Below are 27,209 nucleotides of genomic sequence, written 5' to 3'. Positions count from 1 at the left end.
GAATGGTGGAAAATAGGAATTGCAGAGGATGATTGCTGGGGCTAAGTGACCAATAACAAGCACTGAACACTGTCATATAACTGTTATATAACAACAATAACATAAAACCCTGCAAGCCAACATCTGGTATTATGCTGTGGCTGTTATGAATCGAGTAGGTTTTTCTAGCTGGTCATTATTTTTCCTTTAGGATTACAATAGCTGCAAACGTTTCTGCAGGGTGCACATGCAGCAATCATGAGCTTTCACAAACATTCTCCAATAATTTTCATAAAAGCTCATTCAGCTTGTGGATTTTTTAATTAATGTCATTATTCTATGGGCATCTCTTGGCCAGCCATATATAAACAGATCTCCCTCTGACGAAAAAAAAAATAGTTTGGAGATCTAACACAGTTTAGTTTAGTGTAGACCTCAGTTCAGAACACACCTACAAGGGGTCTTTAGTTTTCATCACAATTCCTAAGTGACCACCAAAGTTTTCCAACACTTTGGTACATATCTTTGTGCAATAATGATCTCCTCCAAATCATGCAGTGGGCATTATCACTCGTTAGCTTGCATTCACATAGCCTGATATCTTCAAGCTAATAATGCATGAACTGCAGGAATTGCTTACACATAATCCATGCATATTGTTTGCCTGATTTGTCTGGTCATCTACTATATGTGACATTTTATTTTTATTTGTTTTGTTTTTGTTTCGTTTCCAGTTTTCCTCTTAGTAAATTAAACAGTAGCAGCACTGGAAATCTGGATAAGGTTGGTGTTATGATCCCAGAATCAGAAAATGTACGAATAGAAGCAATAAGATATGCTCCTTCACCTCGTACAAGCACCTTCCGACAGCGACCGTACAGCATGATCAGCCCGGACCTGGTGCAGGTTTGTGATTTTTCCAGGTATCATCTTTTAAATAATCAGTCCTGCCTTAGATTATCATTTATTTATAGGTTGAGTGTGGATGGCTTTTTTGACCTTTTTTAACATGGGCAGTCCTTGAGATAACTTTCAGGTCCTCAGGGAACCTCTTCACATGATCATAAGTCACATATATATCTGGTCCCCCCAATAACTATGGAGAAAGGGGGGTGATATTTGCCTCTGTCCATCTGAACTAACTAGGTACTAAAAGTGAATTTTCCTTGTTTTGTGGAATTGGTAGATTTTGTAGTTATTGAGCCATCGTCCTGTTGGGGTGCTTTTGTACATCCCATTCTCCTCATAGCTAAACGAGTGATGGGCATCTGGGATAAAAAAAACAGGAGATGGTTGAACTAAACCCATCTATCTGCCAAGCACAGTGCCATTGTTGCTTCTGTTTAGATCTGCAGGTGCCATGGTGCTGCAAGCATGACCAGCTATGACACCAGCAACTTGAGGGCTTCAAAGACCCATTGGGAGCTGACCCATGCACCTGTGGCAAATGGCAACTGTGACACTTCTCACCAGAGACATGACATGATGGCAACATACATGTATGCACCAGCTCACATGACCTGTCTGCTTGACCTGCTCTCCTCTAATCAACAAGTTCTTTGCCCACTTGATTAGAGAGCACTATTTGCTGGTTATGCATCAAGATTTGGATGGACCACACTTTGATTTTGTAACCAAGAAGCAATATCCCCTGCCCAATATAAATGACCCCCTTGGTGAACATTTTTTAACCTGTTTATTGTAAACAGGTAAATCAACAGGTTTAGTTCCATTTTAAAAATCATGTTTAACTTCTCTGTTGCAGGTAGCAGAGTATTATAAAAAAAAATTGCAATTCTGCTGGTGTTTAACAAGAAATAATTTTAGATATTATTTTACTTTTCAGTTAGCTAATGAATTTGGAAGCCCAGCATCGTCTCCTTCCAGGTAAGAGCAAACAAGGATTTATACCGTTAACTAAAAAAAGAATAAAAACCATTGTTTTGTTCGTCAAATTTGAAGGTTTTAGTGCATTTTGGGAGGGTGATGTTACAGCTCTCCCCTCCTCCAGCAATGCAATATTTTGAGTTTCTTTGCCAGTGCCAGCATCTCCACCAGGTTGTCTTCTGGATTCAGAGTTTTTAGCCATCTTGATTGTCCAGCCCAAATTGATAATGATCATATTCATGCAAACAAGAGAAATAAACTGAAAATAATAAATGGTTTTTCAAAGTACTATGAAGTAGTTCATTTTATGTTTTACAAAGATGCATGCATTGTTTCATGTTAACATCATGTTTCCATTGTCACGCTTACCCCTTCATCACTAAAGAGCCGGCGCCTTTCTCCTGTGCATGTAGGCAGTTCTGACCCTGGGCATGCCTCCTCTTCCAAGCTTTATCAGTTTCACCCAGCCTGCCGACCGTTCAGAAAATAGACTCTTAATCATCCCTGACTATTTAGCTAGCTCAGATACAGCACTCAGCGTTCAGCACTCAGCTCAACGTGTCTCCATTAGTGCCGAGCCCCTTGTTCTGTGAGCTAGTTCCTGTACACCTGTTTCTTGATTATTTCCTCTGTCCAGATCCTGTGATAACCCCTTGTTGTCCAGTCTGTTGTTTCCAGACAGTTCCCCTGTGCTATTCTAGTGTTCCTCTCTGTCTGTGGATATTCCTGTATCACCTGTGCCTCCTGTTGCTTCCAGTGTCTTCTGTGTTCCCTCTGCCCGCAGTGCGTCCTGTGTCAATGATATCAATTTCCTGGATCCCCAGTATTTGACCACTGGTTTGTGACTTGACCTATCTTGCTTGCTGCTTGCCTTGACCCTGGCCTTCCTTGATAATTCTTCTGCTTGGTGATTTGGTACCGTGTATCATCTTTGCCACCCTGGTGTGTGCCCAAGGACTGCAACCTGGTGGTAACCAGCAGTGCAACATCCTCACCATCAGAGGCTCTGGAGAAGACCTGATTGCCGCTTAGACTCTGTGCCTTGTCCCTTCTCAGGGCTCGCTCACACAACCTTTGTGAAGGCCGTAGCGTTCCCTAGTGGCCATTTCTCCCCAAGCCATCACTAAAGCATTCATATGGTAATGATCTTGGTGTATATTGGTTTGCAGGCTGTAGTTATCATGAAAGAAGGTGAGCATCTTATCTAAAATTGTATAATCCAATGGAGGAATGGCATTGCATCGTGCTGAAAGGACAAGCTTAGGACAATTTCTTGAAAGGACAAGCTTATTTATTTTCGGTAGCACCTCTGGAGGCACTGAACAAAAGGGCGCTCCCTGATACACTGTGAAGGACTGTTGAGATGATATGATATCCTATTTACTTTCTCTACTGTGCCACCTTATAATAGATTTTTACTGTATGCTTTATGTTAAATATTTAGAAATGTATAATTGACAATCGGGTGTTTTGTATCTAAACAAACTTTTTCTTTCTTCTTTTAAAAGAAGCAACCCGTTTGCCCATGTTAAACTGAAGAGGACAATAACCAACGATCGTTCAGCTCCCGTCATTCAATGACCTTGTGGCTTCCTTCAAGGGGAAAAATGACTAAAGACCAGTTCTTGAAGGAAAAAGATTCCTTTGATGTCTCATTTCCTCTGTGGGATCTCAGACCTGATGTAATAAACTGTGAACTGGTCTCATTGTAAACCAGCAACATGTTCCCAGTTCAGTTTACAGCATTCATGAGAAAATTGCCTGCAATGTCTATGTTGACCTAATTGTCAGATTCCATGTGTGTGGTTACATATGGTCAGCTATAGACTGCTGATGCCAGGTTTTGATTAAAGTATTTACATATGACCTCAACAGTATTATACAAAAGGTGACCCTGCTTCAGTCACACGGCAAACAGGAGAGAGCGTGATGCAGCCGCGTGTTCTAGAATTACTTTCCAGAAAACAGGATCTAAGACGTTATGATTATTATGAATGAACGTTGTAATGAAATATGCAGTTTTAAAATATTAAATACTAAGCATAAAAAAATTGGTAATTATACTTAGGTCCAGAGGCAGAACTAAAAGTTGTGGAGCCCTGGTGCAAAAATCAGAAAACCTCCTAATATCCCAGACTAAAATCTAATACTCTTTTTTTTAAAAACATAATTAGCCAATTGCAAGCTCAAACAGATTACTGAATGGAAGAAGAAAAGAATAGGAAAGTGATATGCTGCTTTATCCATAAAATACAGTCTGATCACCCACAGTGTGTCCCCATTGACCAGGAGGGAACCATGCCCTCTAAAGTAATGTCAATGATAGGTCCATAAATGTAATATCATGACTCACTTTAATGTCAAAATTTAATAGTACTGTTTGAAAATCTGTTAATAGTAAAGATAATACTAGATTGTTATTGACCAACATTTATTCTAATACATGTTCCTTTATACAAGAATCAGAGTAATGCCAGAGTAATACCAAAACTACCAAATTGGCATTCTTGGTGGCTTTGGGTAATCTATTCAGATGCCACCTTGGAGGCATCTGCTGGAATGTGTGGACAAATCTATTTAAGTGGAGCTCTCTGGGCATACCAGATGGAAAATAAAGGTTTGTCCAACTGAGCTTGACTTAATTATTGTGAATCTCACCTGAAGAGTCTGATTCTATGACTGGACAAATGGAAGTTTGAGCTGAAGGTCTTGGCTCAACCAGCTGTTATCACCAACCCCATTAGGAGAAATGGAATTGAAATACAGCCAACCGCTGTACACAAATGAATGAATTTTAGGTAGTTGAATTACACTGGCTTCATAAATATGCAGGTGAAAAGATGTTACTGAAAAGAAAATGAAAGTTGTAAATGAATGTAGTTGGATGTGCTATGAGGGAAAATCAGGCTAGGGTTCGAAAAAAATGTGCATTGGAAGTGATGTAAAAGTTATGCCAATGGGAAATAGATTGATAGACAAGCTTGGATGAGTGAGCATTCTTGCATAATTTGCAATCAAATGATAGCTAAATGATAAGAGCATAGATACCATTGATAGAATGAATGATGGAACAGCATTCTATACCAGCTGTTCTTTAAAACCATTTTCATTATTTGCTTCATTACCTACATTTAAAAGTGTATCAGTGTATGTCATACTGAATCTATTTGTTGACCAGCTATTGCCCAAGCTAAAATGCAGAATTAAAGGAGTAAAATAATATGATAAAAATAAAACTAAACAGAAAATATTTTAAAGGGCTCAGTTCTTATAATTCTGCCTGGGGCCTGATCTCTAATATCAGTTGATCCCCAATCTTGGTTTACGGTACCATCAAGGAATTCAGTTTACCCACTTTGCATATAATTTACGCACAAAGCAGCCACATATGAAGGCAGAAGCTGAAATACAAGATTTTACCAGCTGGGGGAGCACCACAAAAAACGTAAATTTCAACTCCTGTTTATAGAGTCACCTTTGATGAGTTTCGGGAGGTCTACTTTGCATCTGCAGACCGCATTATATTTGTTTTTCTTGATGTTGCATTTATTAAGGCATTTGTGGAAAGCGTGACTAAGATGGTATATATAACCTGTACATGCATTCTCTGTGTGAAGGGACAGCAGTCCTTGATAAGAGAAAGCAGCATCATATGTAAATCTGCTGTTTGGGTAAAACTAGTGACGGTGAGGACAACCTGTAGCTCCTTGGCTATAAGAGTTCTACATGGTCCCATGGTTCATTTGCAGCTTAGTGTGTAATAGCAGAAGAACCGCATTTTATTTTATTTATATGAACTATGAAGGGGTTTCTGACCAATGTCATATAAAAGTAGAGAATAGCCAATTAATAACAGCAATCATTCTGGCATTTTTTTTAAATTGAAAATGTTTACGTGTTCAGTTTTAATTGTTCTGGCTCCTAAATTATCTGCCTAGCTGGAAACTTTCACACTTGTTGCCAGGAGAAACATACAGATTTGTGAGTTTTTTTTATCAAAAGATACGTCTGTAACGGTATAATGATAAATATTGCAAGCCTGATTATTTCACAGTCCTGTCTTACAAAATAGGTCTGATTTATTAAAGCTCTCCATACCTGGAGAAGATAGTCCATCATGGGTGATCCTGAAAACCTAAAACCGAATATTTGGCAAATGTTTTCAATCCTTAAAGAAATTTATACCAGATTTGCTGGGAACATTTTATGTTAAAGAGCCCTTATAATTGTTGTCTGTTATAAAATGTTTACAATGTATGATAGGAAAACAAGACTTACAGTTAGAAGTATACACTACAAGGAAATTGTTGCCTTTTTTTAAATATATTTGAACAAGCAAACATTAGATCTTCATTTAGCCTACAAATCAAGGTGATATACCTAGAAAAATAATAAATAGCGTAAAATCTGCCTTTTCAATCATTGCATGGTATGGCATTGTCTGCATGGTGCATATCTTCCTACCATATCTGACTCACTCAGTCATATTTCTGACCACTCCTCCATAAAAAAATTCCATTTATAATATTTTTGTGAGTTTCCTTCTATTAACTGCCTTTTTAAATTTTCTTACATTTCAATGGGTATCAAATCAGAACTGTATCAGTTCATAACCTTCTTTTTTCCCTTTTTGAACCATTACTTGGTGGGTTTGCATTTGTGTTCTGGACCATTACTGCACTGAAAGATCCACTTTGACTTTTGGACAGATGAACTTTCCCAACTAACACACTTTAAAACAATACAGAATTTGAAGTTGACTCGTTGATTGCAAGTTGGCCTGACCCCATGTCTACTGGACACAAATAACTTTGATTCATCAGTCCACTGCACATCATTGTAGAATGTCTGGTCTTTGCATACATGATCCATGACAAACTATATAGTCTTGTTGTAATGTTCTTTGTGGACAGAGCGATCTTTTGACCTTTGCTTTATACACATTACACATCAATAGCAAAGATAACACCAGACCCTTGATATCTGAGGATAATTAAAAAAGCTCCACTAGAAAAATCCCCAAGGAGGTTCTTATCTTTGACACCTAATCTGGAACATGTGGATGGTGGTAAATGTAGGGGTGTACTTATTTTTCCACATTACAACTTTCGTGGTATTTTATGAGGGTGAACGCATCCTTTTTCTAATATGAAATGTGTTTACATATATCACCTTTATCTGTAGTTACTGTCTAAATGAAGGTTTAATGCTTTCTTGTTTAAATATGCTAAAAAAACTTTACACTTTCCATGGGGTGTACATACTTTTTCACATGACTGTATACCCCAGTTTATACTTCAAGCATTATGTAGCACCATTTGAATACATTTTGATTTGCGCAGGATTACTGTTGTTACTCAACTCAAATGATGCTGAATCATCAAGAACAATGTCTTTGTGATCACACACTGGTGATATTGTCTATGTATAAGTATTTTCTAAAATGTGTATATTTTAGTTGAAACATATAATGCCAACAATTATTGCTGCAGTGCCTGTTACCTTTTTGTAACACAATGTAACATTGTAACATACATTGTAGTATGTTTATGGACTTTTTCACTAATTCAGCAAATAGATATTGCTTTAATCCAGTCTGATGTGTTTTTGTATTCTTTGGATCATAACCTTTCCCTGTGTAGGGTTGTATAGGAAGCCCACTGATCTTAAGATTAATAAAACCATTGATGAAGCTTGTCTGAAATTGTTCCTTTCCCGGCTGTTTTGCTGATATTCTGTCCTCTCTACTTTATAAACCATTGACCTGAAACAAATATAAGGATCAGAAAGGCAATTCCTAATTTTTAGGGTTTTTCTAGGTTAGTGACGCAGCATGACAGCCAGGTAACTAACATTGTAGAATGGTAAGTCAGCATTGTCACACTCCATATTTCTGTCTACAGCCTCTTAATAATTTATAGATAAACACAGACATGGCCAGCTAAATGCAAATGATTTTCAATCATGTACAGACTTTGCAAATATATGTTCATTTGTTCTTTACATTAGCAGGTTTTGTTCCCTGCTGATCATCTTATCTCACTGATAAGGCCCCACTTAGTGATAACCACAGGCTCTCTGCTGTATTGAATGATGTCAAACACCCACAATGCACACAGTAAGGAGAGATCCTGTAATCTTTACCTTTACTGTAACTGACATTAATGAGCTCAGAGCAGCAAGAAAGAAGCATTTCTTTACTCAAGAATACAGCATAAGGGTTTTGATAATGTGAAAACAGACTTCCGTAAAATGTGTGATTTGTTTTTTTATCTGTACACTTAACTCAATTATTAGCTCCTTCTCTTTCTTTTGATAAGTCATTCAGTAATCCCAAAGACTTAAATTATAAGTATCTACCGTATTTTCCGGCGTACAAGACAACTTTTTAACCCTGAAAAATCTATGACAAAGTCAGGGGTCATCTTGTACGCCGGGTACCAGTACTTACCTGCAGCGCCCGGTGTCCTCGCGAGTCCCCTCTCTGGTCTGGCGTCCCTGCGAGTCCTCCTGTGCCTCCTTCTGTCTTCCTGCTTTTCAGCTTACACGAGTCCTCCTGGGCAGGCTCGCGTTGCTTCACAGCAGGACTTGTGTAAGATGAAAAGCAGGACGTGAGCCTGGATTGGCTCTTCACTGGAACACGCCCATTCAATAAAGGAACGTGCCCATTCATTACTTAGAACTAGTAGTGTACAGTTCTTTCTGCCTCTCAGTTCTCACACAATAGTGAGATCTGACAGGCAGAAGGAACGGTACAATACTGGGCATATAACACGACCCCCAAATGATTGGTTAGAGTGGGGGGTCGTCTTATACGCCCAGTCGCCTTATACACCGGAAAATACGGTACTTGCATTTTAAGGGCGATTGTTTGCGTCCGAAAATAAACATACTGTATGTTGGGAATATACCAGGCCTTCTAAATGGTGCAATGGTATGCAGAAGAATAGTAAGCAGATAACAAAAGGGGAATAAAACTTGCAGGTAAAATACATATGTCCAACACGTTATGGCGTATATTTTTTGGCAGGTAAACACCGTGACCCAAAAATGCCGGTAATTCTAGTGAAACGTAAAAGAAGGAGCACAAGTATTCCTGCAATAAAATCATCATCATTAAAATTATTATACAAAAAAAAATGAATTCACAAACATCATCTGATAGGGATTACCTCCCACGTTGTAGATGGCTGAGGGATGTCTAGATCATGATGGATTGAGACCTGCACAAGGAGATGACATTAGTTATGTCCATGTTTCTAAAAGGGTTTTAGTGTATCTCATCTAATGTAATTACCATATTAGGGGTTCCCCCCTTTGTCAAGCCTTTAGACCAGTGTTCCTCGACCTTTTAAACATGGCGGAACCCTTTGAAATAACATTCAGGTTTTCAGGGAACCCCTGCTATAATTCCTATATTCACAGAGCACAGTATATTAGTGTGGTGGTCAGTAGGAAGAATACTTCTTACATTGTGCTCCAATAGGGAGTTTGCCAAGCTTACAGCCAAAAGGATATGTCATTTAAAGTGACCTGAGAGTCACACTTTTCTCATTGCTCAATGAACCCCTAGCAGCCTCTGGAAGAACCCTGGTTTAGAAATAATGCTTAAGGCCTCTAAAAAGTGAACTCCTAAAACATTTGACCATACCTATGATCTGGAAGTAGGAGGACATACCCTACAATGCTTTTGGAAACATGGATGCCATTATTGTGATTTCTTACACAGGCCTTGGTTCGTGGCAAGACATATACTACACTGTTTTTAGAAAAATGGACGCCATTAGTCTCATCTCCTATCTTGGTTTGTGGCAGGGCATACTGTACACTGCTTTTAAAAACATGGACGCCATTAGTTTAATCACTTATGCAGGCTTTGGATTGTGGAAGGACGTACCTTACACGGCTTTTGAAAACATGGACGCCATTAGTCTCATCTCTTATGCAGGCCTTGGTCTCAATATCTGGCTGCCAACTCCATCTCTGACCAAGTTGTACAGGCCAATCACCACCAGAAGATGTCTGCCAAGCCACAACAAAGCACTTATTTTATTTCAGTGTGAGTCCATTTTTGGTATTTGTACTCTTTATTCTTTTTATGTTACTAGGAGTTTTGTCTTTTACAGTTGTAGTGTGGAAAGAGGTATATATCAGAGTGTCACAAGCTCCCCTGGGTCACTGCCAATCTCAGTGCTGGCTGAAGAAGAGCAAGAAAGTGTGGGGGAGCATGGGCGAGGAAGGGTAAGGGTATCCGGGATATCCATTCTACAGATATTTCATGGACATGGTGATGCTAGCAGTTTAAAGCAGCCTAAAACAGACTAGAAAGAGACCCCAGGCTGATTTTAAATGCAAAATACATACACCTAAAAGAACAGTGCATGGGCATATTGACATAAATCCTAAAGGAAGAAAAATTTGGCCTATAAGCTGGGTATGTATGCAAATATGCATGGAAATGCTGGTAAGCTGGTTTGGTTGATTTTGTTGCTTAAACCACTTCAGATGCTTTCAGCTGATGAAATTCAACCAGTATTTTCAGCTGCACTCCGGTAGAAAATGTAGTTAATATTTGGTGAGCACATGAATAAAGTTTTGCTCTCACTGCACTTATTGAATGAAGGCCAATGATCTGTATATATTAAATAAATACAGGAGCAAATGTATAAAACTCCACATACACTCTTTAAAAGCCCCCCTTTGGCATCCTGCTTAAAATTCACAGTAATCCAACACGTTAGAAATAACAAAATATCAAATTACTTACTTACAAATTACTCAAATAACTACAAAAAAAATAGCCAATCAATATAAGATATTATATTATTTAATGTTTTTTCCCTTTTTGGCAAACATTGTTTTGGCGAACAAACACCATTTTGAATGAAAAATTTTGTTTTCAATTTGCACTTAAGAACAGCAAATGTATCCTATTTACAGACAAAATTGTCAAAATACATCACATTTTAACCATGTAAAAATAATGTGAGTTTCTGAGAGATAATACTGTGGTCTTTATGGTTTGTCATATATATATATGTATATATTTATACTCTTTAATAACCCATTTTATACATATTGGAAGGAGCAGCAATGCCTTAAGACTCCCCTGATACCTAAAAAGAAAATCCATTTAAATGTAAAGTTTAGGTTTTAAGTGGAGTCTCTTTTAATCCTTTATTGTCCTACTTGCTTGCATTATAAATCAATAGAAATATTAGTGAAAAAATTCATACTGGTTCTGTGTCCCAAGATATCACCCAGTATCTATAAGCCTTATAAGTGCTGACGATATATATATTCTAATGCTTTATTTGCTTTATTTGGACAAAATTACTAGAGTATTAGCAATAATGTTTCACATTTTGAAGACTGTTACAAATCTCTCTGGCTTCATGTGCCCTAAATACCTCCAATTAAGACTTTAACTTCTTGATGAGTCTATAACATTTCTGGCAGGAATTATGAACAGCTTACATTTATCTAATTTAAGCTGATGAAATACATCACAAATGTACAAAGCACTACAATGTACAGTTCTAGTGCATTTTGCAATACCAAGAATAAGCCCAGTGCAAACCACTATAATGAATGAAGCCTGTGGTTTTCCCATGCAGAGCAAAATAACAGCTTCACTTTAATGCTCCCCTCCAAAGACAAATGTACCTTTCTGTGAGTGATTCAGAGCTTATAGGACACTTTCTTTCCTTTGGTTCAACACCTAAAAGGAGCAGCAAGAATTGGGTTGCATGGACCTTCTTACCAATACTTCAAACATGACTTTGCATCAATGCAACCTTAACAGTCCCAATCCCTAACTAAACCCTTGTTCCATAATCCAAATACTAAACCCAAACTTTTGGGCTGCTACGCCAATTTCTTACAATTTTGCTATCAGCTCTGTGCAGAAATGTATTACTAGTAAGCTGTTTAGTATAAAATACCTGCAGCTTTATGTGATATTGGTGTCAGCACTTGGGAAGGGGATAGGGACAGTTGTGTATCTAAGAAAAACATATATCAGAAGAAATCTGAAGATTGGAACTCTTCAAGTACACATTTCTTTGCAGGTGTGCAGGAGATCCAAACCAGGTAATCTTTGCTTATAAATGTATACCTAAGCAGCATAAGCTTGAGCAAGCATTTTCAAGCAACTTCATTAAAGTTCCATTTGCAATAGGCTCTGTTTTCAGCACTAAAGACTACAATTAAAGGGGACTTTAGGGGCTTTTAAAAGCCGATTGAAGCTTGCTAAATTCTCTATAATTTTTTTTAATTCTATATAGACCCTTTTTGAAAGCTAAAATAAAATCATAATCTTAGATTTAGGGCCGAAAATAGTTTTAAAAAAATAGTTCTTAGATTTGAGCAGCTACAACACATAAAAAGCTGTACAGTGTCTCTTTAGGTGACATCAAAAGCATTTAGACTCAGTTTGACTTTAATCACTATACCAATTTAAAGAAGCAGTACTAGATAACAATATTTGTTTTTATATAAACTTTGGGGTTTCAATAAATTGCTACTGTGCATGTCTGTAAACTGTAAGTATACATATACATGCATATAATATATATACACATATATACAGTATATATACATAGTATACAAACCTGTGGCATTGCATGTCAATACACATATTTAAATGTCTAAAAATATATAAAGAAACAAACCCTCCTATAAAAAAAAAAAATATCGGAGTTGGGTTTATTAAGGTTAAGTTCCATACTTAAGATAAAAATGTTCAGGCCTTATTATGAAGGTCACCTCTGCGTGTACAGGGCTGCCCGTGTAGTAAATCTCACAGATGACTACCTCTACTTGTCATTAAATACCGTACCTGCTGAGCAACTTTTGTATGTAGTGAAATGATCATATGTTTTTCCATCACCGCTTGGTCCGGATGACTTTATAGCATTCAGGAAAATCTCACATTCTGCTTCTAATACAATGCACCGTTATCATCAGTGATGGTCTGGTCAAAGGTACATCATAAAGAGACACACTCCCTTTTTTCATGAGCTTTATTTCATCTAGATCTAGAGATACTTCAAATACCTCCATGCCAAACCGTTCTTCTCCAAGCATTTAGCCCTAGGACGTAGACGAGGCTTACTTGCCTGACCTGTGACCAAGTTCCAGCCTGGGTTTGGCAAGGAGGCATCTAAGTTGTATTTTTAATATAAGATAGAATAAAGTTTATAGAATTGAATTAAAAGAAAAATGGATTTGGCAGAAGTGCAGATCTTTAGATTGTTACTAGGCTGCAGCACCACGACTGGTGGTCAATCCATAAATCCATCTTGAGTGACCCTATTGTCTATGCCAAACTGCCAGCAAAAAAATGTGCAGTGCCTGTTGCATACTCAGGTTAGGTTCTGTGATATACAGCCTATAACTACAAAGGCTTCACTTTCTCATTACCTTAAGCCTGTAATTTGAATAAGCCAATTCTACTCGTACATAAATCAGCATTTAAAGACAAATAAAATATTACTTTCAACCAACACTTTCATTCCCCAAAACAAATGTAAAAATTCCCCATCTTGCTTACAATCAGAAGTTCATTCACCCAGATCATGTAGACATATTCTTAAAATAAAATTGTTTAGCATTCCAAGAAAAAGGTTCACATTTGTTGTAAGAGCTATTTTTATTAAAATTGCCCTATCTAGTACTGCTTCTTTAAATTGAGTAGAGGGAGCAACCTACCTGTCATTGATTACTTTCCTTGGGCTATGGTTATTATTAAAAAAGAATAAAAAAGAAACATGGATGATTATAAAAGAAAATATAAACCAACATACAAACACACATTCATGAAGCCTGGATTCCCATGATGTATCTTAATAAGCCTCGTTAACCATAAAGAAGTTATTATGATGAGACGCTGGACTTGCTGGATCTCCATACGTAGGAGAACACATGGTGTTTGTCTTAGGAATGCAGACAGCTGAGTTTTGTAAGAAGCAGAGATCCCAATATTGTTACTAGTTTTTTGTATTTTTTTTAAAGAGTAAATCCAGTATGAAGTTAAAAAATATCCCGACAGTTGAATTAATGAATTCCTTCAAAATGAGGCAAGATTGTCTTTCATGACTTAGCTGAGAAGTTTTTGCCATACATTTACTGTTCTAGCTGTTAGAAAATGGTCAACATGTTTTTTTTGTTTTTCTTCTAAAAAAAAAAAAGATTTTGGATCCTGCAGTGCAAGCCATGTGATACCAAGAGACTGTAGATATTTTGTGGACCTCTTCCAAATTTGTCATCAATAAGTGACCTAAATCCACTTTTGTTTTAGTTTAGGTGAGTTAACTTGACTTCAGCAAGCTAAAAAGAGATCAGTAATCTTAGTCCAGCACTAACTGGTACACCAGTTGTAATGACTGTATCCATCTTCATGGGACACCTTTTAGTACAAATCATTTCACAGTAAGGTTCCAATTGCACATTAGTATGCATCTAGTGCATTGTAGTTCATAAACAAAAGGTTGGATAGGTGAAGATCGCTGTACATTTGAAATTCATATTTTGTTATTTACCAAAAGTCACTTGTCATTGCTTCAACCCATAAGGCTCCTTTTGGGTTCATTTGGCACTAGTAATAAATCAAATTATAGCCAGCAGCAGCTTTACATTCTAAAGTTATTTGCAGGGAAAAACAATTCTTGCATTAAAAGGCAGAAAAAAAAGAAAAAAAGACAAACTTTGGACACAGAGGCTCTGATTTATGAAAATGGAGGATTAATAAAGAGCAAATTTTGTCTACTGCTCATAGCATCCACATTTAATAACAATGATCTGATAGCTATGGTGACAGTTCCATGGTTTGTTCCAGTTTTCATAAACCACCTTCAGAAAGACCAAATTTAAAACTTTGTTGAGGCAACAAACTATTACATGATGATATGTCTTACTTTTGTATATAGAATATCAATGCTCATCCCCTCTGTGCCATTAGGGTATACAAACATTTTTTTGTTCACGTTTTTTAATTAGAGGAAAGCAAGAGTGATTTTTTAGAGCAATCAGCCACACTGCAGCATTTTAGCTATACAAGTTAAAAAAATCAAAACAGGAGTCTGATGGTTTTAGTGGGCAGATGGCACCACTTTTGCTTTCTTCCATGTATAAATCCATTAACTTCTAAAACATCTACACACGGAAATTGCTATTGCCCTTTTCATCTTACCTGTACTATAAAAAAGCGTTTATAAATACTTATTATACATACATTGCTTAAAACACATCTTCTTCCCCCACTGCATCTGTTCTTGGAAAATGCGTCATTCACCAACACTCAGCCATTAAGGATTCTCAGCTAAACACCTATGTTATATTTTTACTAAATATATTTCTTCAGTCCTTCTCCGAGCTGCAAGAGATGACGTGAAAATGGAAATTCTTCTATTTTTATTGTAGCTAAATGATTGCCAGGTATCTTTCAGTTAAAGGGCCAATCATTCTTAAAGTGGTATTTTATTGTTTAGTAGACCTAATAGGGACGTTCAATGCAGAGATATCTATGGTAAAGTTCTCAGCTCTGTGTGTGCTACACATCTGTCCGTTTCATAGAGATCCATTTTTCTTGTTCAATGTGTCATTATTTTCATATTATGGAAAAGGCAGCAGAAATGAGAAAATGCAGAGGTGAGTGGGAACACCCAATGTCCCATGGTGAGTGAAAACACAGCTAGTGGTAGGTAATCTAACTACTTGAGCCCTGAAGAGATAAAAGAAACCAATGGGTAAATGTATTCCAGGGGGATTCCCTATATCTGAAATAACTTTTTTTGATAGACTGACTTTAAAAAGCACTGCATAAGTATATTACATTACCCAGTTAGCATTAAGCAAACATTTTATGACCCTGGTTTTGGGTGACAGTCTGGGGTGAAATTGGATTTGAAAAAATTGGTAAGAAGAAGATTTAAGTTCTATCCTGTCATTTTGAAAATGAATGCTGTTGCCGGTCATTAACGTAAATGCTCACTGCTCTGAATTATTAGATCTATCAATCAGACCCAACGCAGCTGGCTACAGGCTTGGGTTTTTGATATACAGTTGACAGTATTGTTAAGTACAAAGGCTGGGCTTGTAAAATCCAATTCACAGTGTGAGTAAGTAAAGGTTTGTTTTCTTTTTGTTTTTTAAATAGACTGATGTCTCTTTTTACCCAAAGCCTGTCCACTCATTAAGGAAGTGCAGAGAGGCTTTCTGTACCTGTATGATGAGTTGTAAGGATGCAGATTACTACCTGGTACTCTGTTCACCTGTAGCTATTGCAGGTCAGCTATTCTGGCTATTATACATCTGTATAAAGAATGCAGGCTGACATACAAATGCGGTACTATTCAGTACATTATTGCACTTTGGCAGTCACAAGGACACCTTGTAGTTTTGGCTCACAGATGTGCAATGCAGCACTGATCCTTGTAAACCACTTGAGCATGGCAGTGTGCATTCATCACAGTGATATGTTACCATCTTCAACGTACAAAGGTACAAAGAGCGTACAAAGATCAAACAACTGTCCATTAGGTTCTCTCTATATACCTGTGCATATAGGACCTTAATAACCAAGTACAGTACATCTTTCCTTAGTATAACAGCAACTAAGAGCATTAATAAAAACTGCAGCAAGCTTGACTGCAGAGCTCAAAATGTGAACATACCAATTTCTAACCACTGCTGGAACTAGACATCATATAAATTGGAGTCAGTTTGGCACATTTATATATCAAGAAAATGGATCTTCCAGGATATCTGATGCACGTTTCATTGCTGGCATAATCATGTATCTCAACTATAGAATAGTTAAAATGTAATGTCGGTGCTGGGTATTCCCGAATCTTACTGATTCAGGGAAGAAAAAGAAAAGTGTTGAGTGGCTTCAGTGAATCTTGTGGCACAACAGAATCTCACCAACGGTAAAACAATCACCTTCAGTTTTCAATAGCACCTGGAATGATATAAATAGAGGCATTTTTAATCATCAAACTATTTTTGTAACATGGATAAAAAAAAAAAACACAATGTCTGCTAATGCCATTTTTTAAAAAAATAATACTTTTCCGGCTACCAAGCTACTAGTTTCAATGATTTCAGAGCCACTGCCCTATCTGCTGCATTTAAATTCAGCTGCATTCTTCTTCCAACACTCCATGGAGCTGATGTTTCTCCTAGTCAGTACCAGTATCTATGACCTTTTTCTTCTTGGAAATTCCCTTTAAGGCATAACTCTCTCAACATCAACATAAACGCTCTACAAATACCCCTGAAGAAGCAGATAGGCGAAATACGTTGGGATTACAGATGTTTTCCTTACTCATTGATTATGTGATTCAATTTAGGTAATCCTTTGTATAGCAAAATAGTCATACATCCCAGACTTCTAAGTGGGATGTGACCCATCTTCTAAAACTTTTACATTGTTTGTACTTAATGTTGATGTAAACTTATTCTATTGTATATAACAACTTGTGACATTGAATATAATCTAATTTTCCTAATGTAAAACCACAGCTTTTCTTTGTCATTTTTTTGGAATAAATTGTTTTGTCTCACATTGTTGTAAGTGGGGTTGTCAGCAATTCTGGGTCTGACCAAGGACAAGAATAGATCTATTAGAAAAATATCCCTAACTGTAAATGCTTCTTATCTGTGACCCATAGTAGCAAAGGATGAAATGACATCTAGTCCAACAGAAAATTTCTGATAGCAGCGTTCCTCAACCTTTTTACATGGGGGAACCCTTGAGATAACTTTCAGGTCTTCAAGGAACCCCTACTATTATTACTATAACAGCTTACAGTACATTAGTGTGAGGGTCAGGTGGAAGAATGCTTCTTACTTTACTGGCCAGTGGAAACAACATCACAGTTACAGCCAAAAAAAGATCATCAGTGTTGGTTTAACTGACAGGAGAGTCACAAATTGCTTATTGTTTAACTTTTACAGAAACCCTACGGTTCCATGTAACCCTGATTGAGAAACACTGCCATAACAGGTGACATTATATGGATGATACCAACCTGCTGGTGATGCTACTTCAGCTTCACACAATGGAACGTGTGGGTCTACAGCAGGAGAGACAGTAAAGCGTGTGAATCTTAGAGAGTCCATCAGGTTTCCTTCCACCCTTTTCCCTGGAAGTGCAGGAGGTGATGGCATAGTAGGACTTATTGGTGATCTGAGAGCAGCTCCTTCTGCTGCCATAGGAATGAATGTGGAGTTCTGTGTCATCAAAGGAAAGTCATCATCCCACTCAAAACTTCCACCTGGAAAATAACACAATGGAGAGGTTTCTATCTGCAGGTGTTTTTTTACAAGACCTTACATATGCATTGGCGTTTATTTACAAAAAAAAAGGCAATTCCTTTATTAAGGTGAATTTTTACTCTACAAGGGATATTTCACTTAGTTTAGTGAATGAAATGAGGCAATGCTAATGTCACCATCTGATTCATGTTTTTTTTTTATTTCCCTGCATTCTTTATGGGTATTCTTTGCAAAGTGAACTATCATCACGTTCACCTTGGTGGGTGAACAGTTTAAATTCCTTTCGTAAATCACCCCCATTGTATGTCATGGTAGAACCAGTAGTAAGAGCTCCTTCCAACCGCATGTGCTTCCATGTGGCAATGCAAACACATATGAAATTGCATCACACCATAACACATAAGACATGCATAGGTGCGCTTGGTTGCAATGTATTCCTTATGGTACTGCAAATATATCTTACCAGTCACTTACAACTACTAGCAGTGATTAGTTATGTACTTTGTTATTTAAAATGCTTGGTACAACAGCAGTGAAAGGACATCTAAATACTATCACACAAAATACTAAATAATGTGTTCAGATCCATATTCCACACTCCTGTTTGGCAGGAAACATGTTTCATGGCATTTCATGGTTTAGAAACTATAAATGGCCTAAAAAAAGCCAATGAAAGTGAAAATTGTGATTTATTTGTAGTTGACGGTTCTATTACAGTTTACCTTCAATGCCTCATTATTGTAATAAGATATTTTATCTGAAAAAGGAAAATATGCCTTACTGAAGCCATCCGATGATGAAAAAGCATCCATACTTGAGTCTAAAGAAGGATTCTGGGGAATGAGATCATTCTCTGGTGCATTAGGAGTACTTAACTCATTTGTAGGTGTTTCCTATGAGTAAACAACAATAAAACAGTACATTAGTCAGGACAAAAGTACCCATTTCAATAAGTTTACTATGGAAAGCAAGTGTTAGGAAACACTTATAAGGGCAGTGATCCACAGTTTAATTTGTCCAGCAATGTCACAAGCAGCAGCAAGGATAATGAAAGGATAAATAAAGAAATAGGAGCATCTTTCAGCAACAGCTGAAAGGAATTTTAGGAGCAGATTAGTCTCTGCTTTCATCCTGCCTTGCCTTTGGCTACTGGGACATTATAGCCTTTCTGTTACCAGTCACCAGTAGCCGTAGCATTAAGCTGTGCTGACCTGCTGCTGGTGTCATTTTGTTACTGTTACTGTAACTCTTTGACCCCCGACTCTGCCTTTGTCTCTTCCCTTGGATGATGGACAGATTATCTGTAGATGACCTCTGGCTCAGAATTCTGGACTTGCCTCTGCCTAAATATTTGGTACTGCATTATCTGTGGGCTTCTGGTCCTCTGTCAGTCCTTTCCCAGATTCTAAACGTTGTGCACAAAATTCCTGGGGGAAACCGTGTGTTAGGACGTCACATCTAGTCTCCCGAGGCTAAGAGGGCTTGCTATAGGTGAAGACTGCAGCGTTAGATTGGGGGACTGGTGTCTGGCGAGCACTGGTCTCGGACTAGGACTTTACAGCACGAAAGTATTACCATATTTCTATGGGGATTTTCACAGGGGACAGATTTTTCTTTGTCCACCATGGCCAATCTAAAGGACAATTTTGAATTTGTTTCTGTTTCTATCGATCTGCTAAATGCTCAAACCCAAAACCTGTACAATATTGTCCTTATGATCACTTGGGGTAGGAACTAAAGCACTTGTGTGATTTACCAACAGATTCGATCACTCAACATTCAACCAACATTCAACATTCAAACCTCAAGCCTTATATCTTAAAGTAGCCTGCCAAAACATTTTGCAGGCTGTCCAAGATTTCTACTAGGACATCTGTGAGAGAATTTGTCCTAGAGAGGAAAATTAAGACACAGATCAGCAGGAGAGAAGAGTTCAGAGCACATTCAGACTGGGACTTGCAAAGACTGCTGAGCATTGGACTGCAAGCTGGTAGTATATTAATATTGCACAGTATTTATTTGGTGCCATCATAATATGCAGCGCTGTACAAAGTCCATAGTCGTGACACTAACTGTCCCTCAAAGGAGCTCACAATCTAATGTCCCTACCATTGTCATATGTCTTTATTACAGTCTAAGGTCAATTTTTGGGGAGAAGTCAACTAACTTTACTGCATGCTTTTGGAATGTGGGAGGAAACCGGACTACCCGGAGGAAACCAACACAGACACGGGGAGAACATGCAAACTCCATGCAGATAGTGCCCTGGCCAGGATTCGAACCTGGGACCTAGCCAAATGCTGGCTTTTTACCTGTTAACATTAAAAAATGCATGAAATCACATAGTATTGAATAAGGAATTGTAGTGATGGCATCAGTTTGACACATGTTTGAGATGCTTCAACTCATTCATTTTCAGATGCTTTTTATTTGAAGCTGGCCACCATTTAGATCTGTATTAAACCCACTTCTACCAGGATGTACATTCCCATGGGCTTGTATAGGAATGCATTTTGAAAAGTACCCTAGCCTATCAACAAAGACAGCTACATCTAGACAGCTACATCTTGATCCTTCCTTTTCTTTGCAACAATTTCTGTAAACCTATATTGTGCTTTTTCTGTACCTGTTCTTCTAGTTCATGTAGGGCAAATAGTGCACCCTGTTCAATTAGTTATACACCACTGTAATTTATTTTAATAGTAAAAAGGTAAGAATGTTAGAGTTTTTTTTCCATGTACAACTGAAAAATAATTCTGCTTCTTTCTGTCCCACTGATATAACAAGAAATCATAGGAAATCATTTAAAAGTGAAGGAACATTTTCTCTAAGTTGTCAGCCAGAAAAGGTATCCCTGAGTGAATATGAATAAGATAGATGCAGGTGCATTCAAAATGGTATGTGAACCATGAATTACAAGGGGGACTTTGTGTGCAACCAGTGGGTGATGCTGCCATGACATCACAACACAAAATGTATTAATAATCTCACAGGTATGTTCATAAATGCACATTTAATGACCTTTTTGAAGCTTTTCAGAACTATGTCATTAGACAGCACTGATGCTGCTTTGGAAAGTAAAACAAATATTTTCTTTGTTATTTGTTGTAAATCAGGACCCAAAAACTGGCCTTTCAGTTCACATAGTGAAATTATTTAGAACATTAAAAATGAATTAAGTACTGTATTACAGGTTTGTGTGGCACCTCCAGAAGTGGTTAATGCCACGTCCAAGCTAAAATTAGAAAAAGAAAAGTATTTTTACATCTGTGATCCTAGATTGCTAATTTAAGTATCAGGTCAACATGCTGTGAGAATACCCTAGTTTGCATATCATCATGAAGTGAAGAGAAAATCCATAAACCTAAGCTGCTTATCTAATAACTTACAGTGATGCAAAGGTCAGGGCCAGGTAACATAAAGGAATAGGATACACTGTCTAGACTTAATAACCTTTCCAACATGCTCATTTAAATCTTTTACCTGGTCAAAAAGATAAACAGTAACATCGTCAAAGAAGGACACCATCTTCCTCTTGCGATCAAAGTCATCATCCACTTCGTCAGCTGATTTTGGTGATTTTAGAAGACTACGTAGGTTACGGCTATCGTCACTCTCCAATACTACAATTGGAATCCCAGTCACCTCTCCTTCAGACTCTGAACCTGTTCTCTGGGGCTCTTGAAGACCAAACCCATCGTCCTCCTCATCCTCATACTCCTTGGGGAAATGTGAATCTCTTTTTTCTTCATCACTGTCCCAGAAAGATTTTCTCCCAGAGGAGCTTTGGAATGCTTGAAGGTTCAGTGGTGGAAGAGACAGGGAAAGCCTGGCAACTTTTGCTGTGAGAAGAAAAAAAAAACATTTTTTTTTTTGCAGTAAATGGTTTGATAATGTTCCAGTATTACTCGGGGCCAAATGCAGTCCTTTATACTCCAAAGGTTTGAACACTCTACATTTGTGAATATATTCTGGAACTCATGACAAAATCAAGGTTGCTGGGTTTTATTGGCCTGCTTCTTTCATTGTGCAAATTATTAGACAGATCTACAAGCAAAAGAAGACGTTAGTTTGCTGCTAGTAAGCTACAACAGTATTTCCAGGCATCAAGCAGCCCAAATAGGTCATGTTTTTTTTTGTCCACTGACTCAGAAATTACCGTAGATAGTTGATAAATTGGCAGCAGTATGTATATAACTTCTGGTCTGTGAAAAGACTCATGGCTTTGGTAGTTATTCTTTTTTCAAACTAAGACACATGGTAAGTGGCCTACCCTAACTATGCCAAATATAGTAACTTATATATCACCCTAAATTCCAAAAGTTGCAATCAAACCTTCAATAGTCTTTAACCACTGTATGTTGGCCAGTGAAACAAATTAATCTTTGACAACCATGAAAAAGCTAATCAAATCAACATAAAAATTGCCTTACACATACGGTATCTAGACAAAGATTCAGAGTAATGGGGTACAAATGGTAGTATGGCATATTGTGTATTTTAATTAAGTTGAACCAAGCATTTTTAGTACAATTTACTCAATATTTAAGAGCACTGAACAATATAATATTCGAATGATTTTAAATAAATTGATTTAAGAATAAAATAAGATATAATAAAAGAATTGACTCTAAGACAACTTCTAGACACGCTAGACAATGTTTGTCATATAAACATACTAAAGAGAAAATTTGAGTTATTTCCTTTCAGAAATAAATATCTTACCTTTTATAGCTTCACTCCCAGGATTTGTCACTGATCCAAAATCTAAAAAGAGCTTTGATTGTTCTTGCATTGGCCCATCTTTTTGTCCAGTAAGATTGTCTGGATTCTTCTCAGTGTTTTCAATTTCTTGTTTTAATGACAATGTACCAATTTCTTCACTGGATTCAGGTGTACAATCTTCTTTTTTATCCACTAATTCATCTTTTACGTTGTGTGTTTCTGACTCAAAGTTTTCGTGTTCATCTCGACTTTCATTCTGCTGTGGTGTAGATAATTCTTGAGTGGAATTTATATCCATAATAAGGTCATCCGTTGGAGATTTGGGTTCCTCTTGTGTTGAAAATTTGAGTTCAGAGGACTCTTTACTGAAGACTTCAATGTTTGAATTTTCTTGGATAACTGGATTTTTTTTAGGCTCCATAGACCACAACTTTAAAACTGCTTGGTCTTTTAAAACACCTGAATTTACAGTTCCCGATTCAAAGGTAGATAAAACATTTCTAGTCACATTTTCTCTAAGGGAGACAAGTAGCTGTTCTTTACAAACCTGAACTACAAAGCCACTTTCTGACTGTTTTTTGAGCACGTTATCATTTGAATTCTTCTGATCTATAATGAGAAAGTGTTCTTTATGTTTTTCCTGTTGATCAACAGAGGATTTTTCAGAAACAACACTACTTGTATCTTCCTCTGATACTGTATTTATTCCACCATTGCAGCTCATAATTTCTTCTACTGTTTCTTTACCATTATCTTCCAAAGACTCTATCTTATGATGATTTTGTTCTTTATTCTCAGCTTTGGAACATTCATCATTTATGTCCTGAACAGGTTCTTTGTGTGGACTTGCTTTCTTTGTGCTTTCAACTTCGTGATTCTGATTTTCATTTGTTGTTGATATAACAACGGATATTTCCTCTGTACACATCCCATTTGTATCACTGCCATCAAGCTGACAAGTAATTCTGCCATGTTTGTCAGTGTCATTGTCATAATCAGAAAAATAAGCTGAATCCCTGTGAGGAGTCGCAAGATTTAAAGTTCTAAGAGATGATTCTTCCTCCATAGGAGTAGCCTGTGGTTCAGAAAAATCCTCTGTCAGGGTTAGGTCACTAGTTGATTCTGATATAGGTGTCAAGGGTAACTTCAAATCTTTAAGACCTGGGTCTTCCTCCTTAACATCCTTAAAAATAAATTCAGGTGAAAATGTAATTTCTGTATCATAGCCACTGTCTCCAAACTTTTGCCCAGGAGATGAAAAATGAGATGATGGGCTACATACATCTGATGAGCTGGTGTTGGAAGGGATGTCTAATGAGTCAACAGAATCTAAAGTTGCCCTAGAGTCCTGTGGTATCTTGTCTGTGGTTAGTGAACTATGGTTCACTGGAAACCTTTTTAGCACATCTGGAGCAATCTCAATTGTTTCCTCTTCTTCTATGCTTTCTGCAAGTGTGGAAAGTGGTGGTATTTCAATAGGGACAATTACACTGCAATTGGCCATTGAGTTGGAAATCCCGATGAAAGGGGAAGGCGGGTGGTTGGGTATGCTCTTTTGCAAGGATTCATAAGTCTTTAATTGACTACGGCTGCGATAGTCCTGAATATCATAGCTCTTTACTGCTGCTCCCATTAAGGGGTCATAAAATTCTTGGTGTTCTGCTGCACAAAGACTGTCTCCAAAGGGTCCAGCATAGAGATCTCCATCACCAAAAGTTCGAGCAGGTATGGAACACTCAGATAAAGAACCTTGCTCAACTTTTAAAGAAGAATCATCATCCAAGCCATAGTGGTCCTGATGCATGGCAACATGTGTGGTCCAATCAATTACCACATCTCCCCGCAACATAGCGCAAGAGCATCTCTGCAGACTACCCATCACACCTCTACTACACAAAGGACAAGAGGGCATGTTACGGTGACTGCTGTTGTCTGTACTGCTGCTGCTGCTTTCTGTGCTCTGATCTTCCATTAATGAGGGCTCACAATCCCAAGGTGAAGCACGATCATCCAAAAACTCTGCAAGAGATTCTGGGTCTCCAGCAAGGGTCTCTCCAGCACCCCTCTCTTCAAGAGTATCTGAATCCCAGCTCCTTCTATGATCTTCAATGTCTCTGTAAACATTCAGAATTGAATCAGAAGAAAATACATCAGATAAAGATGGCTCCATTAAGGATGTCTCCTGTACCTGTCTTGACAAGTCCCTCTCAACAGAGCCACGAAAAGGGTTTACATAACGAGGCAGGTCTCTCCCTACGGTAATAAATGGGTTATTGTTACTAGGTGTCCATCTATCTATGAGTTTAGGTACTTCATGCAGTATTAGATGAGCAGGAGGATCATCTGGACTAGTTCTACCACTTTCAAGTGGATCCCAGTCTGAAGAAAAGAGTGGTTCGATTGGGGAAGATGGACTCCCAAGGGACAAACGCTGATGAAGTGTTCTTTGCTCCTGCATGTCATACTTTCTTTCATAGATTGGACTAGGAGCACAGACAGTACAGTCCACACCACTCCCTCTGTCTGCATGTTCCTCTAAGCGAATATAGTATTCACTGCTTACTGATGGACTACGAGCACTGATAACTGGAACCACGCTTGGAGTTTCCAAGCTCTGACGTGAATGTTGATGGCTAGAGTCATAAAAAGGATTGGCAGGCACAGTCAAGCTCCCATTATTTGGTGGGTAATCTTGGCATTGTGAATTTGTCTTCCATCGTCCTAATCTGGCTTTCTCCCACATATATTCAAAATTAAGTCCCCGGCTGCTTTCTGTTACAGTCAATATGTCATCCATATCTGCATGAAAACCATCCCCACCACTAAAGTTATCCAGTAATGGAAATGCAGAAATCTCATCGGAATGACGCAAAGGGCCCACTGAAGATTTGCTTGGCTTTAGGGCATTCCAGCGCCACTCAAAGCTCTCCTCTGTTTGATTGGAGCATTCGTTAAGCAAATATGTAAGCTGTAGATGAAGTTCCTCTACTGTAGGTCTTTGTTCAACAGATAGCCAGCAGGACTGCATGACTTCATACCTAAACAGATAACAGAAACATAATATGAAGTTGGGGGGATTAGCACATCTTCGGACACTGTAAAACTTCAATAAATTCCATTTATTGTTGCTCAGGCATAAATCAAAACAGCCTAATTTAGCAAGAAGTCCTATTAGGTCAGGAATTCAACAAAGTCCTGCTGCCCAAGTGGCTACACCAGCAGGACACCTGGTGCTCACAGGTAGCAAAGGTTTGTAGTATCAGTCTTTCATCCAAAACAGAGAGTTACCAGATGTTGCTGTTTTCAGCCCTACTTCCCAGATTGAGACACACCCTGCCCCAGGCATACCCATAGGCCAGTCTGAATACCTGGTCTGTACTGCAGTGGGATAAGAAGGTCCACTCAGATCCTGCCCTTCTATCCTAGAGTCCGGGGCCCTGTAATAATTAAATTAAATGGCAACCAAAGGTCGCCAACCCAACTTTCCTGGACATTCTGCAAAACACAGCCTGTTCTCAGAAAGTCCCTGACCAGAAACTCCACCCTGGAGTCCTTTTACAAATATATATATATATATAAATATATACATTACCAATTTAGAACATGTAAACCATAAGACGCAGCACAACAAATTTTTTTATACATCATTTTATAATAATTTGTAAAAGAGCAAAAAAAGGATAATATTGTAAGTTGTTCAATAAAAGTTTGTTTGGTCACAAAACCTAAAGTAAATCACTAAATATTAAAAAGTTTAGCCTTCAGCTATATTTTAATACTACATCATCTTTATTATTTTTCACGTTGTGGTGCTCCCTACCCACCTTTCACAAACACTCACAAAAATATAGCACCAAAATTAATTAACCAAGATTTACGATATTACAAAACAGCAAGATCATGATCATATCTACAGATGTTGAAATAAATTAAAACTACAATAATCAAAACCAGCAACATGTCATAACCTTTTTAATGTACTGCTACAACCACACACCTCTGCAGACATACAAACAATATTGTAATAAAGCCATTATAAATATATTGCGGAAGCGCAATCAGTAATATACTGACACAACTAGAAACATTTCCATAGAAGCGCATTTGGTATTTTAGTGACTCCACCAGTCCATAGACACATTCACTACCATACTGACACACAAAAATGTCTGTAGACACAGAATTAATTCTAGCACTGCATATAAATTCAGAAATAAAATCTTGTGAGTATGCCAATGGCTTTAAACAAACTCGGAACTACACCCTGGGGATACTCACCTGTCCCCATTCATCATGGGTGCCACCATCTTCTCTTTTCTTTCCTTCTGCATCCCAAA

General features: G+C 37.7%; 2 protein-coding genes across 4 annotated transcripts in view; one reads left to right on the top strand and one right to left on the bottom strand.

The window, feature by feature from the left end:
• The window catches only part of LOC140340469 (BAR/IMD domain-containing adapter protein 2-like), a 73,112-nt gene extending 65,554 nt beyond the window's left edge, over nucleotides 1-7,558 (top strand). Inside the window, exons 12-14 of the mRNA XM_072425697.1 lie at nucleotides 714-885; nucleotides 1,826-1,866; nucleotides 3,375-7,558. Of these exons, the coding sequence (XP_072281798.1) occupies nucleotides 714-885; nucleotides 1,826-1,866; nucleotides 3,375-3,447 (286 nt within the window). The 3' untranslated portion in view covers nucleotides 3,448-7,558. The remainder of the gene's footprint in view (nucleotides 1-713; nucleotides 886-1,825; nucleotides 1,867-3,374) is intronic.
• Nucleotides 7,559-10,677: 3,119 nt separating this feature from the next.
• LMTK3 (lemur tyrosine kinase 3) overlaps nucleotides 10,678-27,209 on the bottom strand; it is a 54,928-nt gene continuing 38,396 nt past the window's right edge. For all 3 annotated transcript variants that reach the window (XM_072425797.1, XM_072425799.1, XM_072425798.1), the window contains exons 12-16: nucleotides 22,873-25,910; nucleotides 21,631-21,989; nucleotides 18,929-19,040; nucleotides 17,901-18,146; nucleotides 10,678-16,828 (exon numbers count right to left, since the gene is read on the bottom strand). In XM_072425797.1, coding sequence (XP_072281898.1) covers nucleotides 16,812-16,828; nucleotides 17,901-18,146; nucleotides 18,929-19,040; nucleotides 21,631-21,989; nucleotides 22,873-25,910 — 3,772 coding nt within the window. In that variant the 3' untranslated portion in view covers nucleotides 10,678-16,811. The remainder of the gene's footprint in view (nucleotides 16,829-17,900; nucleotides 18,147-18,928; nucleotides 19,041-21,630; nucleotides 21,990-22,872; nucleotides 25,911-27,209) is intronic.

Source organism: Pyxicephalus adspersus, chromosome 11, assembly GCF_032062135.1.
Source record: "Pyxicephalus adspersus chromosome 11, UCB_Pads_2.0, whole genome shotgun sequence".
Lineage (NCBI taxonomy): Eukaryota > Metazoa > Chordata > Amphibia > Anura > Pyxicephalidae > Pyxicephalus > Pyxicephalus adspersus.
The sequence above is the reverse complement of the archived record's forward strand: the minus strand, read 5'-3'. Positions and strand labels throughout refer to the sequence as shown.